General features: G+C 62.2%; 3 protein-coding genes across 6 annotated transcripts in view; 1 reads left to right on the top strand and 2 right to left on the bottom strand.

The window, feature by feature from the left end:
* Window positions 1-17237, bottom strand: part of LGMN (legumain) — a 254837-nt gene that overhangs the window by 145575 nt on the left and 92025 nt on the right. The gene's annotated exons all lie outside the window — the stretch shown is intronic.
* CHGA (chromogranin A) lies at window positions 194-11032 on the top strand. Its single transcript, XM_059687510.1, has 8 exons — window positions 194-436; window positions 1202-1248; window positions 3490-3583; window positions 4406-4474; window positions 5462-5560; window positions 7285-7713; window positions 8481-8932; window positions 10575-11032. Exons 1-8 carry the CDS (start codon window positions 391-393, stop codon window positions 10656-10658), a joined length of 1320 nt encoding a protein of 439 aa, XP_059543493.1. The 5' UTR covers window positions 194-390; the 3' UTR covers window positions 10659-11032.
* Window positions 14116-17237, bottom strand: part of ITPK1 (inositol-tetrakisphosphate 1-kinase) — a 133303-nt gene continuing 130181 nt past the window's right edge. For all 4 annotated transcript variants that reach the window (XM_059687544.1, XM_059687565.1, XM_059687554.1 and 1 more), the window contains one exon: window positions 14116-16071. In XM_059687544.1, coding sequence (XP_059543527.1) covers window positions 15713-16071 — 359 coding nt within the window. In that variant the 3' untranslated portion in view covers window positions 14116-15712. The remainder of the gene's footprint in view (window positions 16072-17237) is intronic.

The raw sequence follows: 17237 nt of genomic DNA, 5'->3' as shown, positions 1-17237 counted from the left end.
CAGCCAAGTCCCCCAGCCAACTCCTGGAAGCCAGGTGCCTGCCTCGTAGCCAGACTTACTACCTGTGAGCAGCGTGGGCCCCAGGGGTGAGGATGGGGGGGGAACGAACTGCGGACGGCCCCCCGGAGGGTGGAGCAAGGGGCAGGGCGGTCCGATGACGTCATTTCCGGGGTGGGGGTATATAAGCGGTAGCAGGCGAGCACGCCTCTGCTGTTGCTACTGCAGTGTCGGAACTCTGTGCAGGGAGGCTGGTGGGTGGACCGACAGACGGACGCACACAGACTCTGCGACCCCCATCCCCGCTCTAGCGCCTGCGGTAGCCCGTCCCGCACCGCCCGTCCAACCACCCCGCGCCCAGGTGCCCACCGTGCTCGGCGTCCCGGGTTCGCCATGCGCTCCGCGGCGGTCCTGGCGCTTCTGCTCTGCGCCGGGCAAGGTGAGCGGAGTGTGGGGGAGAGTCCTGGGCGCCCCTCTCGCTCTGGCCCTGCCTGCCCTGCGTCCAGGCTCCGCGCAGCGCCCGCGCCCCTCGGTCCCTCCCCTACGCGCGGCGAGTTTCAGCACCGCGGACAGCGCCCCGCCTCCCTCCCGACCCGCTAAGTGGCCTGGGCCCGAGCCCGCAGACCCGGCTCTTCGGGCTGAACTCCCCACTCCGTGAGGCCAGCCCCAGGTGCCCCCGCCCGTACCTGGGCTGGGCGTCCGGGCTGCATCCGGCTCCGCGCCCGGCCTGGCCAAGGTCACCGGGGGAGATGGGAGGGCTGCCGCGGGCTCTGCCTCTCTCCCTCTTCCATCCTCCCGCTCTCAGTCTTCCTGCCCTTGACTTCTTCCTCTCAGCGTCATCTCACACTCCTCCTCCTCCATCTCTCTTCCCTCGCTGCTGCGTCTCTCCACCTCTCCCTGCATTCTCCTCCCGCCCAAGCCCTTCAGCCCTGAGCCTTGTTTTCACACTCGCCTTCAGCTCCCACACCCCGTTCAGAGCCGCTTTCCCAAAGGGAAGGGCTAAGGCTCTCTGTGCAGCCTCTGGGAGACACCCTCATGGGGCAGCTGCCAGGGAAGGGAAACAAAATCAGCCCCAGCGTCTCATTTGGGTGGGGGCAGTTGTAAGGGGAGCAATGGGGTGGCTGGGCCCCTGAGGAACCTGGCCAAGGACTGGCTCTCCCCTCAGAACAGAGGGGTGACCCCAGCTCTCTCTCTTTCTTCCCAGTCACTGCCCTCCCTGTGAACAGCCCGATGAATAAAAGGGACACCGAGGTAAGAGGGGTGTGGGGATGCCCCAGGAGGGGGTAGGAGGCTCCAAGGGACACCTTACAGCCAGTGCTTGGGCAGCTGCAGAAGTGAGTTGGCAGAAAGCCAAGAGCCAGCACTGCGGCTGCTGAGCCTGGGGACAGCTTGCAAAAGAAGAGATCAAAGACTGCCCATGGCCCTGCCGCCCCAGCTTCCTCGGAGCTGAGTCTGCAGCCCAATGGGGCCCGTGTCTTGCCTGCTGGGCTGGGGTGCCAGACCCACCGTCGAGCATCCCGAATCTGGCAGACCCACCGAGGGCTGCTGGGGGTGGCTTCTCTGTTCTGTGGTTGTGGTTGTCTACACACATGAGGGAGCCGCTCTCTTTTCCCCTCCCCCCAGGGGCTCTGCCAGCAACACACCCCACCCCACAGGCACTCAAGCCTTGGGTCTCCCAAAGGGCCACAATGAAAACATTCTTGGTTATGGCTTCTGCACCCCGGGTCCCAGCCAGTTAGGGCTGATGGTGGATGTCACTCAGGAAAGAGACTTAGGAGACGCTGATGGAGGCTCTGTAGCCAGCAAGAGACACTTCGTGTTGGGTGTACACTTGGAATTCATTCATGTCTGATCTGGGGCTGTTGTCCAGGCTCTGGTGCTCGCGGATACGTCCACCTGAGAGTCAGTACATGTCTGCTTCCCACCTTTCCAGGAGCTGCTGTCTTCCATTCCAGGGAGGCGATGGCTAGAACACAAAGCATCCATTTGCTCAATCGTGTTTCCTATTCTTCAGTGGCAGACGGGCCTGTAGTAAACCTCTTCCACTCATTTTGGCTGTGAGGTTTTGGGGAAATCCCTTAACGTCTCTGAGCTTCCCCCTTTCCCATCTGTAATATTTCCCTTGTGGGGAGTTGTGAGGACTAGGAATCAGAGGTGAGGTGCCTGGCACACAGTAGGTCCTCAGTAAATGGGCGCTGTTATTTCTAGAGCTCCCCTTCTTAATCTCCCCATTGCTCCTGGGATCCAGACCCAGTTTCTCTCTCTCAGAGTCTGTTCTCACGATCTCTTGGCTATCTGCTATTCCCAGTGCAAGGTCTGGGGTAGCAGGGACATGCAAGGCACAGGCTGAAGGGCCCTCGTTGCCAGGTCTCTCCTGGGAGACATTCAGGTCACTGTATTGCACTCAGGAGCCTGGGGTCAGGGGCACCAGAACAGCTGATAAAGACCTGAATGTTCCATCCCCAGGATGCTGACAGCTGCACAGCCTGTTTGCCAGCTTGCCGCCCTGGATCCTTGGACAGGTTGCCTTGGTATCCCGTAGACACAGCCTTCCACTCCCTCTCTCCTGACCAGCATTGCCTGACGCCTGTCTGACACCTCCTGCCCCCCACCCCCACCCCGGCTCTAGCCAGCTGAAGCAGGTTGGGAGTTGTGTATCTCTCCCTAGGTGTGTGTGTGGCACTTCACGCTTATAGAGTGTTTTCCCGTCGGTGCCTTGTCACCCTGGGAGGGGAGTTGCGAGGTTCTTCTCGCTCCCACTTCACAAGTGAGGAAACTGAGGCCCAGAGAGGTCATTCCCAAGGTAACAGCTGGGACACCACACTAGAGTTGGTACCATCCTCCAATATGCATTTATCAGGTACCCAGTTATCCACAGCACCTTTCAGAGAGAGAGGGCTGCTGTTGGCCTGCGATGGGCACCAGAGACAGCCAATGTGTGCCCACCTCCAGCCAGCAGACTCGTCCCTGGGTGAATGTGGAGCCAGACGATGAGGCTGTCACTCCCTGCGTGTGACAGCACTGTGGATGTTGGGGGACAGTCGTCCAAGTCCCATTTCCAGCCAGGGTAGAGCCAGGGAAGGTCTTTGTTCTCCTCTAGGTGGTCTAGAAAGGCTCCCTGGACATAGCTGGTTGTTTGGGCATCTGCAAGACTGAGATGCTTTTGCAGAACAGATGTCTGATGCCCGGGAGCAGCTTCCCCATCATTAGAGAAACCCCTGGAGATGAGAAGGCCCAGGTACCCACCCCACTTAGAGGGGCACCTGCTGGCCTGGAGATTGGAGTGCCTGGCGCCTTGGTACCATATAAGGGTTTTCTCTTATCATGACTATTGTTGTCTGAGAAAGCAGAGCCGTGACCCTGAGCCAGGCAGCCATGGACTCTCAAAGACAAGAGCAAATGCCCTTATGTCCTCATTAGAAATCTGCCCTGGAGCCTTAGGGGCTGAGCCCCATGTCCCAACCCACCCCAGCCGCCCCACTGTCTTTCCAGGTGATGAAGTGCATCGTGGAGGTCATCTCTGACACGCTGTCCAAGCCCAGCCCCATGCCTGTGAGCCAGGAGTGCTTTGAGACACTCCGAGGAGGTATGGGCCAGGCTGGGGGGAGGGGCTGCTGCCTGCTGGGCTGGAAGGCTAGGACAGGGGTGTGTGGCTCTTGATGGAATTCAGTGATTTAACTCAACTGTCCCTGACAGTGCCAGCCTCGCCCAGGCCTGTGCTGCAGCCTGAGTGGTACAGGGAGATGCAGGAGGTCTGGGCCCTGTACTCCTGGAGCGTACAGATGGGCAGAGAGACAAATAGGAACACAGCTAGGACTCTGCGCAGAATGAAACCAGGGCTGGAACAGCAACCATCAAAATGCGAGCTCCCTGCAGACAAGGATTTTGTGTGCTGTATCCCCTGTGCCAAGAACAGCTGCTGGCACCTGGCAGACCTTATAGATATGTGATGAGAAAAGGAGCATTGCGGGTGGGCATGAGGGGAAAGCTTTGCTAAGCAGGCAGTCACGTTTTGAGCAGCTGTTGGATGGAGCCAACATTAGCATTGGGGTTGGCAGTGAAGAGAAAAGTTGGAAACCAATAGGTAGAAAAATGAAGAAAGGGCACTCAGGGGGATCGGCCAGCGCGAGCCCAGGCATGGAGGCGGGTTCCGCACCTCGGGGCTGCCCTCCCTGGGCCAGGGTCTGGGTGCCGGGACAGTGGCTGACCTTTCTGCTGTGGTAGAAAACTGATCGGCACCTGGGAGAGGGGGCATTTCAAAAGTGTTATCGCAAGACCCAATCTTGCCGCTGCCACCCAGGCATTGAGTTTCCAGAGTGAAGTCCCTGTGCTCAGCTGGAACTGCTGATGGCAATCTCTCCCTCGGCCACCCTCTGGCCGTGGCCCGTAACACCCTCCTTCCTTGCAGATGAGCGGATCCTCTCAATCCTGCGACACCAGAACTTGCTGAAAGAGCTCCAAGACCTTGCTCTCCAAGGTACTTCCAGCCACCGCACGCATCTGGGTCAGTTCCAGCGACTGGGAGTCAGGGAGTCAGGCGGAAGGTCCTGTTTCTCTCTGATCAGCAGCTGTTTCTGTTCAACCAGAGCGTGGAACGGTGGGGTCCTCCATGCCACCTGGTCAAGTCGGCGCGATACAGTGGGAGAGATCAAGGCCCAGAGAGGTTGAGAGTCTTGCCCACGGTCACACAGTGAGATAGGGACATGCCAAGACCAGAGACCGCTCTCCTAATACCGCCCCGTCTCTACAGTTCAGCCGTACTTTCGAGATTGGGTGGCAAAGAGGATCTCTTTCCTCTGGGCACACTCCCTTGCCCACAACCACTGGGCCAGGCTCCTATGGCCATTCCAGAAGCTCCCATCCTGGGGGGAAAATCAGTGCCAGCTGCAGTTGGTCTGGGCAAGGGGCCACGGTCAGGAACCAGGCACAGGAGGGGACAGTCCCAGGCCCGGGCTGCAGCCTCGGCTGATGCAGGGATAGAGGGTGTGGCTCATGGCAGCAGGTGCCCGTCCTGGGCTTGGACTTGGGCATGTGTTGGGCTTTCTCCCAAGTGTCTGGACTCAGGGGTCCAGGGTGAGCAGGGTTTGCCTGAACCAAGAGCCCCCATGAGGGTAACCGTCACCATTGCCACCCGCTGCAGGGCTGCCTAGCTCCCAGCCAGGTCCCGAGGGGCCCACTCTTTGCCTCCGCCCGTGGGACCCTCTGCTCCATCTGAGTCTTGGCTGCTCTGTGAGGCAGCAGGCAGGCTTGTTCTCATTTCCTGGGTGAGAAACTGAGTCTGGAGGTGGTATGGCCACCAGCTGGGCCCCGGCTGGGAGGGGACAGGGGCAGCCAATCCTCTCTGCCTCTCGTTGGGCCGGCCTGGAATGTGATGCGCCCAGTGCACAGATGAGCAAATGGAGGCCTTCCCTTTCACAGACAGATGTTCCTGCTCAGACCAAATGGGACTTTTTTCTCCCACCAGGTGCCAAGGAGAGGGCACGTCAGCAGAAGAAACACGGCAGTTTTGAGGATGAACTCTCAGAGGTTCTTGGGCAGCAGAACGACCAGGCCGCGCTGAAGGGTCAGTGCTGGCCAGTCGGCCAGAGAGCGGGGGAGGGAGGGAGGGGATAGTAGCAGCAGCCATGGTAGATGGAGGGTCCCGGAGGCAGGAGCCCTTCTTTACGCCCTGGAAGGTGGCTGTTATTTCCTTCCATTTACAAATGAGGCCCAGAGAGGTTAAGCCCCTCATCCGAGGCATCACTGCACCTGTGAGTCTGCGTCTGCCTCACTCCGAAGCCCTCCGTCGGTCCCATCTGCCCACCAGAGGCCCACACTCAGAGCAGGAAGTGTCCGGCCCGGCAGGTGAGCCGCTTTGACTGGCTTTCCCGTGGCCACTGCAGCAGGGCGCCTGCCCCGAGCACACGGCCTCCCGGGAGCCGGTGGTGCCTTAGTGTCGCCAAGTGCAGGAGGATCCCAGAGGAGTAGGTTCGAAACACTGAGTGAACCTGGATCTGCTCTCTCTTTACTCCTCACTTGAGGATATGTTCATCATTGATTTTTTTTTTTTTTAGAAGAGGAAGGGGTGGGGAGAGAGAGAGCAGGAATCGAACCCCGAAACCTGGGAATATGCTCTGACCGAGAAGCAAACCCACCACCTTTCAGTGTATGGGACAACGGTCCAACCAAATGAACCCTCTTTCTGGAAACCAGAGAGCTTTTAGGGGTCAGAGAGATCCCAGTGTAGGTCAAGGGGATCTCTGACTCATCCCCCTCCCTGCAGACACCCACAAGCTGCCCCACCAGGCCCTGCCCTTCGCATGTGGAAGGCGGTGAATGAGGCCCGTTTCCAGGAGCCGGGTTCTCAGGGGCCTCCCCTCGGAAAGCCTGCTGGTGGGGCCAGGCGTCCCCTCATGGCCAGGGCCATCTCCACAGCGGCTGCTGGCTTGGGGCATGGCATGGACTCCCACATGCAGGCTCCATGGGATGGCTATGGGTGCCTGCCATGGGCTGTGGGAGGAGCAATAGTGTAGTGTGTGTGTGTGTGTGTGTGTGTGTGTGTGTGTGTGTGTGTTCAATAAGGGAAGCAGCCGTGTCAGCGCAAAGAGCACCTGTACTGTACTCGGCACCGGGAGATGGGGCTGACGGGGGGCTCAGCGCTGCCGCCCACAGACTTAAGGAGCACTCCTGGCCTCCTCGCCTGTGAGGATCCGTGTGAGCTTCTGTAAGCAGCACGGGAGCACTTTCGCCACGAGTCCTGGCGCCAGATGGTGGGATGGCCGAGGTCGTGCTTGTGCCATGGTAGCCATTCTCGTGACGGGCGGGGCTTCTGCTAGTGAAAGGCTGTCTTCAGAGCAACCGCCAGAAAACCCCTCTTGATGAAAACGACAGCTGTTGGAGAATGAGCGCTTTCGCAGGATGCTCAACACCGTCCCGCGTGGAGGGAGCAATGCCGTCACAGTGATGGTGCCTCTTACGCAGAGAGGTTAAGGGGCTTGCCCACGATCACACAGCAGTTCAGCTGATGTCCGAATTTTCCATTCAGGCTCTGCCTTCTAGGGTCATTTCCGAGGTCTTTATTTTTTTAAATCACCTCCTTCTTTAAGAGGTAGAATTACAAAGAAACAATTCATTTGTGCTCAGGTGGAAGCCAGACGCGGAGAGGGTAACCCTGACTGTCATGGGTGTCTCGGGCTGGACTCGTTGGAATCGAAGGGATGCAGTGACTAAGACCTGAAACGGGGCTCCGGGGAGACCCTGGGTGCGGCCTGGTCCTTGGGGCCCGACTTTGCTGTATTCTTTTTGCAGAAGGGACAGAGGAGACGTCCTCCAAGGATGCGGAGAAAAGGGGGCATTCTAATGAGGTGGAGGAGGATGGCGAAGACACGGACAGACCCGGGCCCCAGGCCTCCACGGAACTTGGGCGGGGGTCCAAGGGCGAGGAGGACAACCAGGCCCCAGTGGAGGAGGTCGCCAACACCCACCCCCCAGCCAGCCTCCCCAGCCAGCAACACCCAGATCCTCAGGCTGAGGGGGACAGCGAGGGCCCCTCCCAGGATCTGGTGGACAGAGAGAAGGGCCAGGGTGCGGAGCAAGGGCAGCAGGCACGGAGAGCAGAGGAGGATGAGGATGACGATGAGGAGGCCGGAGAGAAGGTTCTCTCTGAAGAAGAAGACCCCACCGAAGCATTTGGCCCCCACCCAAGCCTTGGCTACAAGGAGGTCCGGAGGGCCGAGAGTACGTATGTCTGAGGCCTCGCCAAATGTGTAGGAGAGGGGGACGGGGTGTATGTGGGGGAAACCTCATCCATAATCTCATTCCACCTCATTATGTCCATTTTCCAGATGGGAAACTAAGGCTCAGAGAGGGTTAGTCATTTGCCTAAGGTCACACAGCTAATTTGTAGTAAAATCTGAAATTCCAACCCAGGTTTGTCTGACTCCAAACCATGCATCTCCACTCTTCCACACAGATCCCTCCCAACCCAGGAAGCTGGAGGGGCTTTGCAGCGGGAGTGGGTAGGCTTTCAGGGGGGGTGGGTAGGCCTTGCAGGGGGGATGGGTAGGCTTTGCGGGGGTGGGGGGTGGGTAAGCCTTGCAGGGGGGTGGGTAGGCTTTGGGAACAGAGAGACAGCATGACCGATGGGAACAGGCGTCTCTGAGACAGTTGTCAGCATCAACCAGGGTTTAAGAAAGACCCTGGCTCCCCTGTGGGCCTTGTCAAGGTCTTTCCTCCTGCCCAGCGAGGTGCCCCTGAGTCCCGGGCTCCCAGGGTGATGGGGCTGACGGAGAGGCAGGCTGCAGGCAACCCCGCCTCGGGGCTTTGATGGGGTCTGGCAGAGCCTGGTGGGAAGACGGCTTTTCCCTCCAGGGAGAATCCTGAGAGGCTGAGCCAACACCCGGGGTGGGGTCTGTGGTCAGGGGGCCACAGAGAGGCCCCGGTGGCGGGGCGGGAAGGTGACGATTTCCCCCTCATCTCCTGCTCTTGTCCGCCACCTGCTCCAGGTTGGTCCAAGGATGGAGCCGGAAAGACTGGGGCTGAGGAAGCCCAGTCCCCCCAGGGGCAGGGGGACCGGGAGCCGTCCCAGCCGGAGGAGGAGATGGCCGGGGCCCCTCGGGGCCTCTTCCCGCCGGGGAAGAGCAGGGCGCCGGAGCCGGAGGACGAGCGGCTCTCCAAGGAGTGGGAGGACGCCAAGCGATGGAGCAAAATGGACCAGCTGGCCCAGGACCTGACGGCGGAGAAGCGGCTGGAGGGGGAGGACGAGGACGACCCTGACCGCTCCATGAAGCTCTCCTTCCGCGCCCGGGGCTATGGCTTCGGGGGCCCCGGGCCGCAGCTGCGTCGCGGCTGGAGGCCGTCCCCCCAGGAGGACCCCGAGGGGGGCCTGCCCCCCCAGGTGCGCAGCTACCCAGAGGAGAAGAAGGAGGAGGAGGGCAGCGCCAACCGCAGACCGGAGGTTGGTACGGGGCGGGCCTCGGGGGGCGGGCCCAGCTGAGGGGGCAGCTGCACCCAGACATGGAGGCGCTCAGACAGGAACCCGGAGACACGGCAGGGCCTGGGTTCGAGGCAGGCGGGACGGGGCGGGAGGAAGGGGCCAGGCAGGAAGACGAGGGAACCCGCTCACAGGGGCACCCAGCGAAGCTGGCAGACAGGAGGTGGGAGGTGCTCAGGGCAGCGCCGGAGCGGAGAGGGGAAGGTGCTGAGCGCCATGCCCTGAACAGCCGGGGCCTCTGTGGGGGTGGGGGCAGGGCGATGGGAGCTGGAGCTTTGGGTGGAGAGAGCTGGGAAACTAAAGGACCCGCAGGCACTGGCCTGAGGAGGGCCATTCGCTGCCCAGGGGACCCAAGCCAGGGCACCCTTGGGCCTAGAGCTGGGAGGGCATGAGGACGGGACACTGAGGGACAGGGGGTGTCCTGGGAAGCCCTGTGGGGATCCAGCCGGGTCCTCTCCCGGACCCCAGGCAGCCCACGCACACCCTCTGCTCCCAGGTCCAGGCAGAGGGGGCGGAGCAGGGCCAGGTGGACCTCCTGCTGGGGGTGAGGGGGAAGCAGGTGGGTGCTGCCTCCTCCTGGCTGTGTGACCTTGGGCAGGTCACTCTCCTCTGAACCTCATCGGTACCCCTGGGGGGCAAGGGCTCCTTCCTGCTCACCTCATTGTCACGGTCAGAATCCGTGTGAGCTTTGAAACCCTGGCCGCGCCCAGGGCTACTTGAGAAGCTCAATGGGGCGCAGAGCTGCAGCCCCACAGGAGTGGGGGTGGGAGCTGGGGTCCCTGGCAGGGCTGGCGACAGCCTTGGAGCTAGAGGAGGCCCCGGGCCCCGGGAAGACCACCCCTCCCAAGTCAGGGCCAGGGGGTGACCTTCCCTGACTCCTGCCCTGAGTTCGAGGGCACAGTCTCATGGGCATCAGGCCCGGCTTTGGGGCCCTGGAAGCTTCCCGAGGTTGGGCACCCGGCCAGGCTACACAGGGTGTGCCCTTGAACTACCCCGTCGAGCCCCCTGATTGGGACCAAGGACTGAGGCCGAGCCTAGGCAGGCGGATCGGCAGTTCTCACACCCTCTAGTCCAGCCCCTGTCCTGGGCCCCTGGCCGCTCAGGTAGGAGGCCTGGAGCAGACAGGAACCAGGCCTGGGCTCACCCGGGAGCCATCCTCAGAGCCGAGGCCGGGGCGGGGGGCTGGGCGGAATCTGAACCGGAGGCTTCGTCTTCCGAGCACCCACCTGGAGCCATTCAGCAGGCAGCAGGCTGGGCGGAGCGGTCCCGTTCTCCTGCAGCCCAGGGCTCCCTCTGCCTGTGAAGAGGGAGCTGGCAGGCGCCTCACGGCCCCTCGCTCATTTCAGCTTCACAGTTTGCGGGGAAAGGGGTGAGGGCCCCCCTCCCCCACATTCTTGCACAATACTCCTCAGAGCAGCCTGGTACAGTGGCATCGCGGTCCCCATGGTGCACAGAGGCCTCCGAGGCTCCGAGGCAAAGCCACATGGCCAAGGCCACCCGGCTCGCCACACCACCGTCTGCTGGCCACACCACCCGTCTGCTGGCGGCACGCTCCAGCATGCCGGCCCGGGCCAGGCCCTGCATAACCCTTGGCGTTCTCCCCCAGGACCAGGAGCTGGAGAGCCTGTCAGCCATCGAGGCGGAGCTGGAGAAGGTGGCCCAGCAGCTGCAGGCGCTGCGGCGGGGGTGAGGCGCCGGCGGCCAGGGCCCCGAGGCCCCCTGTGGTCCTGGCTCTGCTGTTCCCTCTGCAGGTCCTGGCCGGTGACCTGTGTGCTGCTTCCGGTAGGGAGGCAGCTCAGCACCCCCGCGCCCAGGCCACCCTTCCCCCACCCCTTCTCCTGCTCCGACCCCCAGGCACCCCTCTGCAGGGCAGACCCCCACGACTTCAAACGATGAGCCTTTCTCTGAACACAGGAAGCTTTCTAGAAGTTTTCCTTCCACATCAGAGCCATTGGGCACAACTGCAATAACCTCTGACCTCCCGGGGAACGTTGAGCACTCCTGACTGTAATGTACCCTGCACACAACTTAAAAAGGAAAATAAATCTGCTCTGGGCTCTCCTGGCTCTTTGAACCTCCCCCTCGTGACTCTGATCGGGCGGGATGGGCGGGATGGGCGGGATTCTGGCAAAGGGACGGGGAGGTCCGTTCCGCTGGGGCGACTCCTTTCTGGGCAGCTTCTTAGCCGTGGGACCTCGGGCAGAGGACTGCCTCCTGGGCATCAGTTGTCCCGTCTTCTGTATAACGGAGTGCTGGCATCACTCGGTGTGTGGGGCTTAAATCACACATGCAAAGGGGCCGGGCTCCATCCTCTCCCCCACTTCCCAGCCACACCTGAGCTGGGCCCCCCAAAGGCGGGGTCAGGCGGGGAGACAGCCTCGGCTCTCCGTGGTGCTGGGAGGAGCGCCTGCCACCAGCCACCGGCGCCCTCGGCCTGAGCGCCATCCCTGACCCGCACGGGCACAGGCATCTGGGCGTCTGAAGTTTTTGCACATTTAACGGCTCACGAGGGCTCAGGCTCAGCTTTGAGAATGAGGAGACCGAGGCTCACAGGGTGAAAGGACTCATCCAGGTCACGGGCAGGGGTGACGCCCACAACATTTCACCGTGGGGTGCAGGGTCACACATAAGGATGGACCGGGCGGGTGCGCGGGACCGGTGCGGACCCGCTGAGTGTCAGGGCTGTGCGGCGCTTGGCAGACGTCTGAAGCGGCTGCTGCGGGCCTGGCAGCCCTGAGCTCGCAGTGGACGGACAAGCCCTGACCTCAAGGAGCCTGTGCCCAGCGATGGGGGTTGGACGGCGGACTGGAGTCGGAACCCCAGCCCAGCGAGGCAGCTCCGGCGAGCGTCCCCGGCGCGCTCGGAGCCTCGGTTTCCTCGTCCACCAAGCGGGGTTAACAGGTCCTGGTGGGGATTCGAGAGGCCCAGGCAGACTGGGTCAGAAGCCGGGGTGACGCCAGCACACGTCGCTGGCGGGGCCGGGCAGGTCTGGGCCTCTTGTGCAGCGGGCGCGGGTTTCCGCTCGTCAGTCAAGTACCGAACATCCGCTCCCGAGACTTGGTAGCAGATGAGGGAACACCTCGCCCCGGAAGTGACCCGTCCCAAAGAGGGGCCTCCTGCGCTGTCATAACCCCAATCCCACGGGCAAACCTGCAACAGGACAAGGTGCTCTCGGCTCGCACAGAAGCCGTGCTTCTGTATGTGACAGACATGTCCATATGAGCGTCAGGTGCACGGATGTGCACAGAGTCGGTGAAAGCCAGCTTGGGGTTCTGGGAAACGCTGCTTGGGAACAGGGTTGGAGCACGTGGCATTTGTCACAAAGCACAGGTGTCAGCACCAGAACCAGAACTTTTGAGAGAGAAGCTGCAGAGGGTCTGCCCCACCCACCCACAGCCCTGGGAGAAGGGGTCTGCCCCCTCCACAGCCCGGGGGGAAGGGGTCCGGCTGCCAGGTCAGGGACAGCAGGAAGAAAGGGAGAGGAGACCACTCTGGAAAAGGCCCCTCATGGTCAGGACGAGGGCCCGGGTGGTGCTGTCCGTCAGTGCCCTCTGAACAGCCTTTTGAGGGGTGTCCCTACCTCTGAAGGCCGCATCACCTCGGGCTCGGGCTGGGCAGGTATAAGTGGGACCAGGGCGTGGCCAGGCTGCCGGAAGAGGGAGGCCAGAACTTTTGTCAAGAACTGATGCGGCCCTAACCGGTTTGGCTCAGTGGATAGAGCGTCCGCCTGTGGACTGAAAGGTCCCGGGTTCAATTCCGGCCAAGGGCATGTACCTTGGTTGTGGTCACATCCCCAGTAGGTGTGCAGGAGGCAGCTGATCGATGTTTCTAACTCTATCCCTCTCTCTTCCTCTCTGTAAAAAATCAATAAAATATATTAAAAAAAAAAAAAAAAAAGAACTGATGCACTTCTCTGCCTCGGGGTGAGCCATGGTGGGGAGCCCGCTCCCCGCTCAACAGAGCCCTTGGGCCGTGACCGAGAAGGGAGCGGGGCTGCCAGGCCCTCACCAGGTGAAGGACCTGTTTCTAGGGGGCGGAGGAGAGCAGATGCCAACCCCAGGACAGCCACTCAGTGGCGCTCAGGGCCAGCAGCCAGGGTGAGGGCCAGTCTTCCAGGCGAGGACGGAGAACAGCCGCTTTCCCCAGCTGGCAGAAAGCCACAGCTCCTGCCGGGTCCCTCAGCCCCCCCAGCCCAGCCTCTGGTGCGGAGGACAGCTCTCCCAAGGTTCCCTCTGTGAGCGCAGGGATGCCAGCTGGGCCTGCCTTCTGCAGGTGACGCTGCTGGCTCCGGGCTCAGCCCCACCCACAGGTGCTGCCAGCCCGGACACCTGCCTGCCGCGACGGCGAGGACCCCCCTCTCGGGGACTCCTCTGGGCTCCTGGGGGGACACCCGGTGCCTGCCTCAGATGGGGCACATCACTACACAATCAACATCCCCAAGAACTGACCCAGGGCACAGGCCTCCCACGTGACCCTCTGACCTACCCAAGGCCTCAGCCAAAAGGTGGCCCTGCCAGTTGCCACCCGATGCTGCAGGGCCACAGCCCCATGTGGTAGAGGCCAGTGACAAGGAGGCCCGAGGGGAAACCTGCTCTACGGGTGGTGTCAGTGTGCACCCCGCTGACATGGGGGGGGGGGGGGCGGCGCGCATCACTCCCAGCCCCTCCCCTCCACTGCGCTCCCTGCCATGGCTCCTGAAATCCCTCCAGAAATGGCTGCTGCTGGCCGCACGGTGGTGATCAGCCCAGGGAGAGGACTGCACATGTGTGGGTGCAGCTGGGCCCCTTCCCACCCCCTGGCTGCTCCCTGCCTTTAGGAAGCCAAACCGCCCCCTCGGTTCCCACTCCTGGAAAAAGCCGTGACCGTGCTCGCCGCCCGCAGGAGGCAAGTGGAAAATGCCAAGTCACGAGAAAGCAGTTACTTGACACCTGGGGCCTGGATGCTAACGTGTGTGACACTGGGGGTGACATCAATCATACAGGAACGGGAGCCGGTCAGGGTCCTGGCCTGGCATCAGGGGTCACACCGCAGACCCCACCTGCTCTGGAGGCAAAGTGGATTAGACTTTTATTCAAAAAGGTAAAGCCATTTTATTAAGACTCGGGGGATGACAAACTTCTGGCAACATTGTGTACACACATGCACAGTGCAGTTTGATTTCAGTAGTTTATTCTGGAGACAAAGCAGTGCAAGAGGCGGCCACACATCCCGCTTCCCGGGGCTCAGGCAGCCAGGAGTGACGCGGACATTGTAATTGGGGGTCCACTCAGTCGTGTAAACGCCGTCAGTCAGCAGGCCCGTGTCCAGGACAGCGGGCAGTTCTGAAGGCAGCCACCCCACCCCAGGCCGAGGTGGGCAGCCCCTGCTCCCCGCTGAGCGGGTGCCCAGTTCAGTGGCCTCCGGCCATCCTCCCGGCCTCGCGGGACAGCCAGGCCTTTTCCTCCTTCTCAAACCCAAGTGGTACCTAAGACCAAGGTCACGCTCGGCAGGTCCTGGCATCACTCCCAGAGCTCACTGTCCTGGGACAGACACAACCCTCCTCTGAGGAGGGGCTGCCAACCGTGGACCTTGGGATGCGACAACCAGCTGGCGGCCTGTGCTGCCACCAGGGCTGGGTGGCTAGTTGGGGAGGGAATTGTTTTCTCACCTCTGGGCTGCTGCTCCCTCTCCCTCCCGCTCCCCGCTGGCTGGCTCAGTGGTTGGGGCTGCAGTGAGTACAGGAGGGGGACGGGGTCTGCAGGGTAAGGGTGGGTCGGGCGGCTCCTCCTGCCTGGGAAGGGGACCCCACATCGCCTCGATGCCAAGGGGGGGTCCGTCCAGGTCCACTTCTCGGGAAAGCAGGTGCATCGCAGGGCCTGGAGCGTCAAGCCCGCCCTTCAGAGTTCTGGTCTCCACGGAGGCTGGCGACTCTCAGAATGACTTGCCCAAAGTCATGGCACAAATCCTTGGCACGGGCGGGGTCAGCCTGGGGGACCCAACCAGGCAGCCTGCTCCAGGGTCCCGACGAGCAGCGCTTGGTCAAGGAAGAAGCCCCTGCAGGGCTGCGTGGGGCACGCGGTGAGGGGTGGAGGGGCTCTAAGGAACTGGACGTGAGGGAGGCAGCGAATCCAGGGCCTGGCCTCCCCAGGGAAGCTTCCTTCCCCTTCCCTCTGGGAGAAGGAAGCAAGCGGCCACAGCCCAGACCCAGCACGGAGCCCCCCACAAGCGGCAGCTGCGGCCTCTTGCCCCCGTGGCTCATGCTTCTGGGAAGGGCAGCTGCATACCTTGTGGGGTTTTGGGCCCCACTCCTCTCAAAGCCGAGAGGAGGCCGGCCTGGGGGGGGGGGGGGCTTGGAGAGGAGTGAAGGGGAACCGTCCACTTGCTCCGTTCAGCGCCCGCAGCCTAAGCCTGGTCCGCAGCAGCCATCGAGACCAAGACACGGAAGTGTGCACACACTCGCACACGCACAGTAATCGCACACGTGCACACACCCTCCACTCAGACCTAGTGTTGAAGCACACGCGTGTGAGCTGGGTGAAGATCTGCACGGCAGGAGTGAGGCCGGGGCCCTCTTCCGGGAGCTGGACCACCGGGCTCTTTCCACCCCCAGCCCCTCACTTAGATAATGACATCAGAAAATAAGGTTAAAAATTGGGGGGTAAATCAGACCGTTGGGAATTCTAGGGAGGATGTCACCACTGGGGGCTGCTGGTCCAGTGGCCGTGCTCCGTGGCCCACGCCGCCCTCTGGGTCCGGGCTCCGTGGCTACTGGGAGGAGGCCTTGGTGGCCAGGGAGGCCACGCAGTGCTGCTGGAAGCTGGGCGACACGGCGGCGGTGCAGCCCAGTCTCTGGTGCGGCAGCTTGGCGGTGCTGCCCGCACCCACGCCGCCCGCGTCATCCTCCGCGGTCCAGGGCGGGTCCTGGCCCATCATGCTGCTGCAGCAGCCGGGGCTGGCGCTGCACGTCCGCTCGCCTGCCAGGCTGTCCGCCTGCTCCGCCAGGAGCCTGCTGTGCCTCAGCGGGGCCGTGTCCCCTGCGGCTGCGGTGGCTGCGCTCTGGCCCTGCAGGATCGTGGCGATGTGGTTCAGGAGGTCCGTGAAGAACTCGCTCACGCCCTCGTAGCCTGGGGTGGGAGAGACAGACAGCACCAGGCTCAGCCAGCTGGAACTGGAGGCGGCTGCGGCCCGAGGGGAGAGAAGGCACAGAGGATAAGGCTGCTGGAAGCTACACAGCCGGGCTCAAAGCTGCGTGCGCGTGGCTCCAAAGGGCTGGTCCCTGAATGTGCTGCCCCCGTGTGTGAGAAGCCGATGAGAAAACGCTCCCTTCCCTGTCCCTCTCGGGCACAGCTTCACAGGCTCCGTGATCAGGTGGCCTGGCTGGAGGCCACCTGCCTGGAGGACGAAAGGCCTGCTCCTCCTCACATTCTGAATCACTAACTCCCCTTCCCGCCGCATGGCCGGCCTCAGCTTCCTCCTGTGTGAGCTGAGAACTCGGGGAGATTCCTGTGGGCACGACCGAGGGGGCTGGAAAGTGGGCGATGCCTGATCCGTAGCAGCTGCTCCCAAAATTGAGTCCTCACCCCCAAAATACCTGCGGGGTACTGCCTGTGCCCATGCTCTGAGCATCACAGCCAGGGGGCGGACGGAGCACCCCCGCAAGGCCACACACTCGCAGCGGCTTCCCTAACTAAGTGCAGCCCAGGGTCCTGAACAGAAACTGCTGGGCCTGCATTTCCCACCGCAGCAGCGAATGCACATGTCAGCACAGGCGTCCTTGGGAGCCGTGCAGAATGAGAATCTAGGGCGAGGATTTTGCTGACTCCCCAAAACTACTTCCAGAGACATGCCACCTGGGGTGGGTGCCCCCACCTCCCTAAGCCAATTTGGCAGGACAAGAACCAGGCAAAGGGCTGCAAGAACGAGGGTGAGGACATGAAGCGTGTCCCTGAAGGCCAGTGTGCCCGCTTCAGAGGGCCCTGGCACTGCCCACACCGCCCCACACACTATGCGCCCACCACCACGTGCGCACGAAGGTTCAGGAAGGGCAGGGCTGCCTCATTTGCTCACTCGTGTCTGTGCCCACAGGGAAAGTAAAATGGGTGAAGTAGCTGGCACACACAGTGCCTCCATGGACACACGTCCCCTCGCCTGATCTTCACAGCTCTCTGCCCCGTGTCGCAGATGAGTGAGAGTCATGTGATTGGCCCCAGAGGCACAAAGAGCCGCCCAAGTGGACACGGGACTATACATGAGGGTGGCGGTGGTGATGGCGGCCCCGCTGGGTGCATCC

The sequence above is a fragment of the Myotis daubentonii genome, chromosome 1 (assembly GCF_963259705.1).
Source record: "Myotis daubentonii chromosome 1, mMyoDau2.1, whole genome shotgun sequence".
Lineage (NCBI taxonomy): Eukaryota > Metazoa > Chordata > Mammalia > Chiroptera > Vespertilionidae > Myotis > Myotis daubentonii.
This window is presented reverse-complemented; position numbering and strand designations above follow the sequence as displayed.

Bases quoted from the DNA above. Each gene is read 5' to 3' on its own strand.
- CHGA (XM_059687510.1), top strand. From the start codon at position 391: ATGCGCTCCGCGGCGGTCCTGGCGCTTCTGCTCTGCGCCGGGCAAG. The intron at 5,561-7,284 runs GTCAGTGCTGGC...TTCTTTTTGCAG, and splicing joins CGACCAGGCCGCGCTGAAGG to AAGGGACAGAGGAGACGTCC. The intron at 8,933-10,574 runs GTTGGTACGGGG...GTTCTCCCCCAG, and splicing joins GCGCCAACCGCAGACCGGAG to GACCAGGAGCTGGAGAGCCT.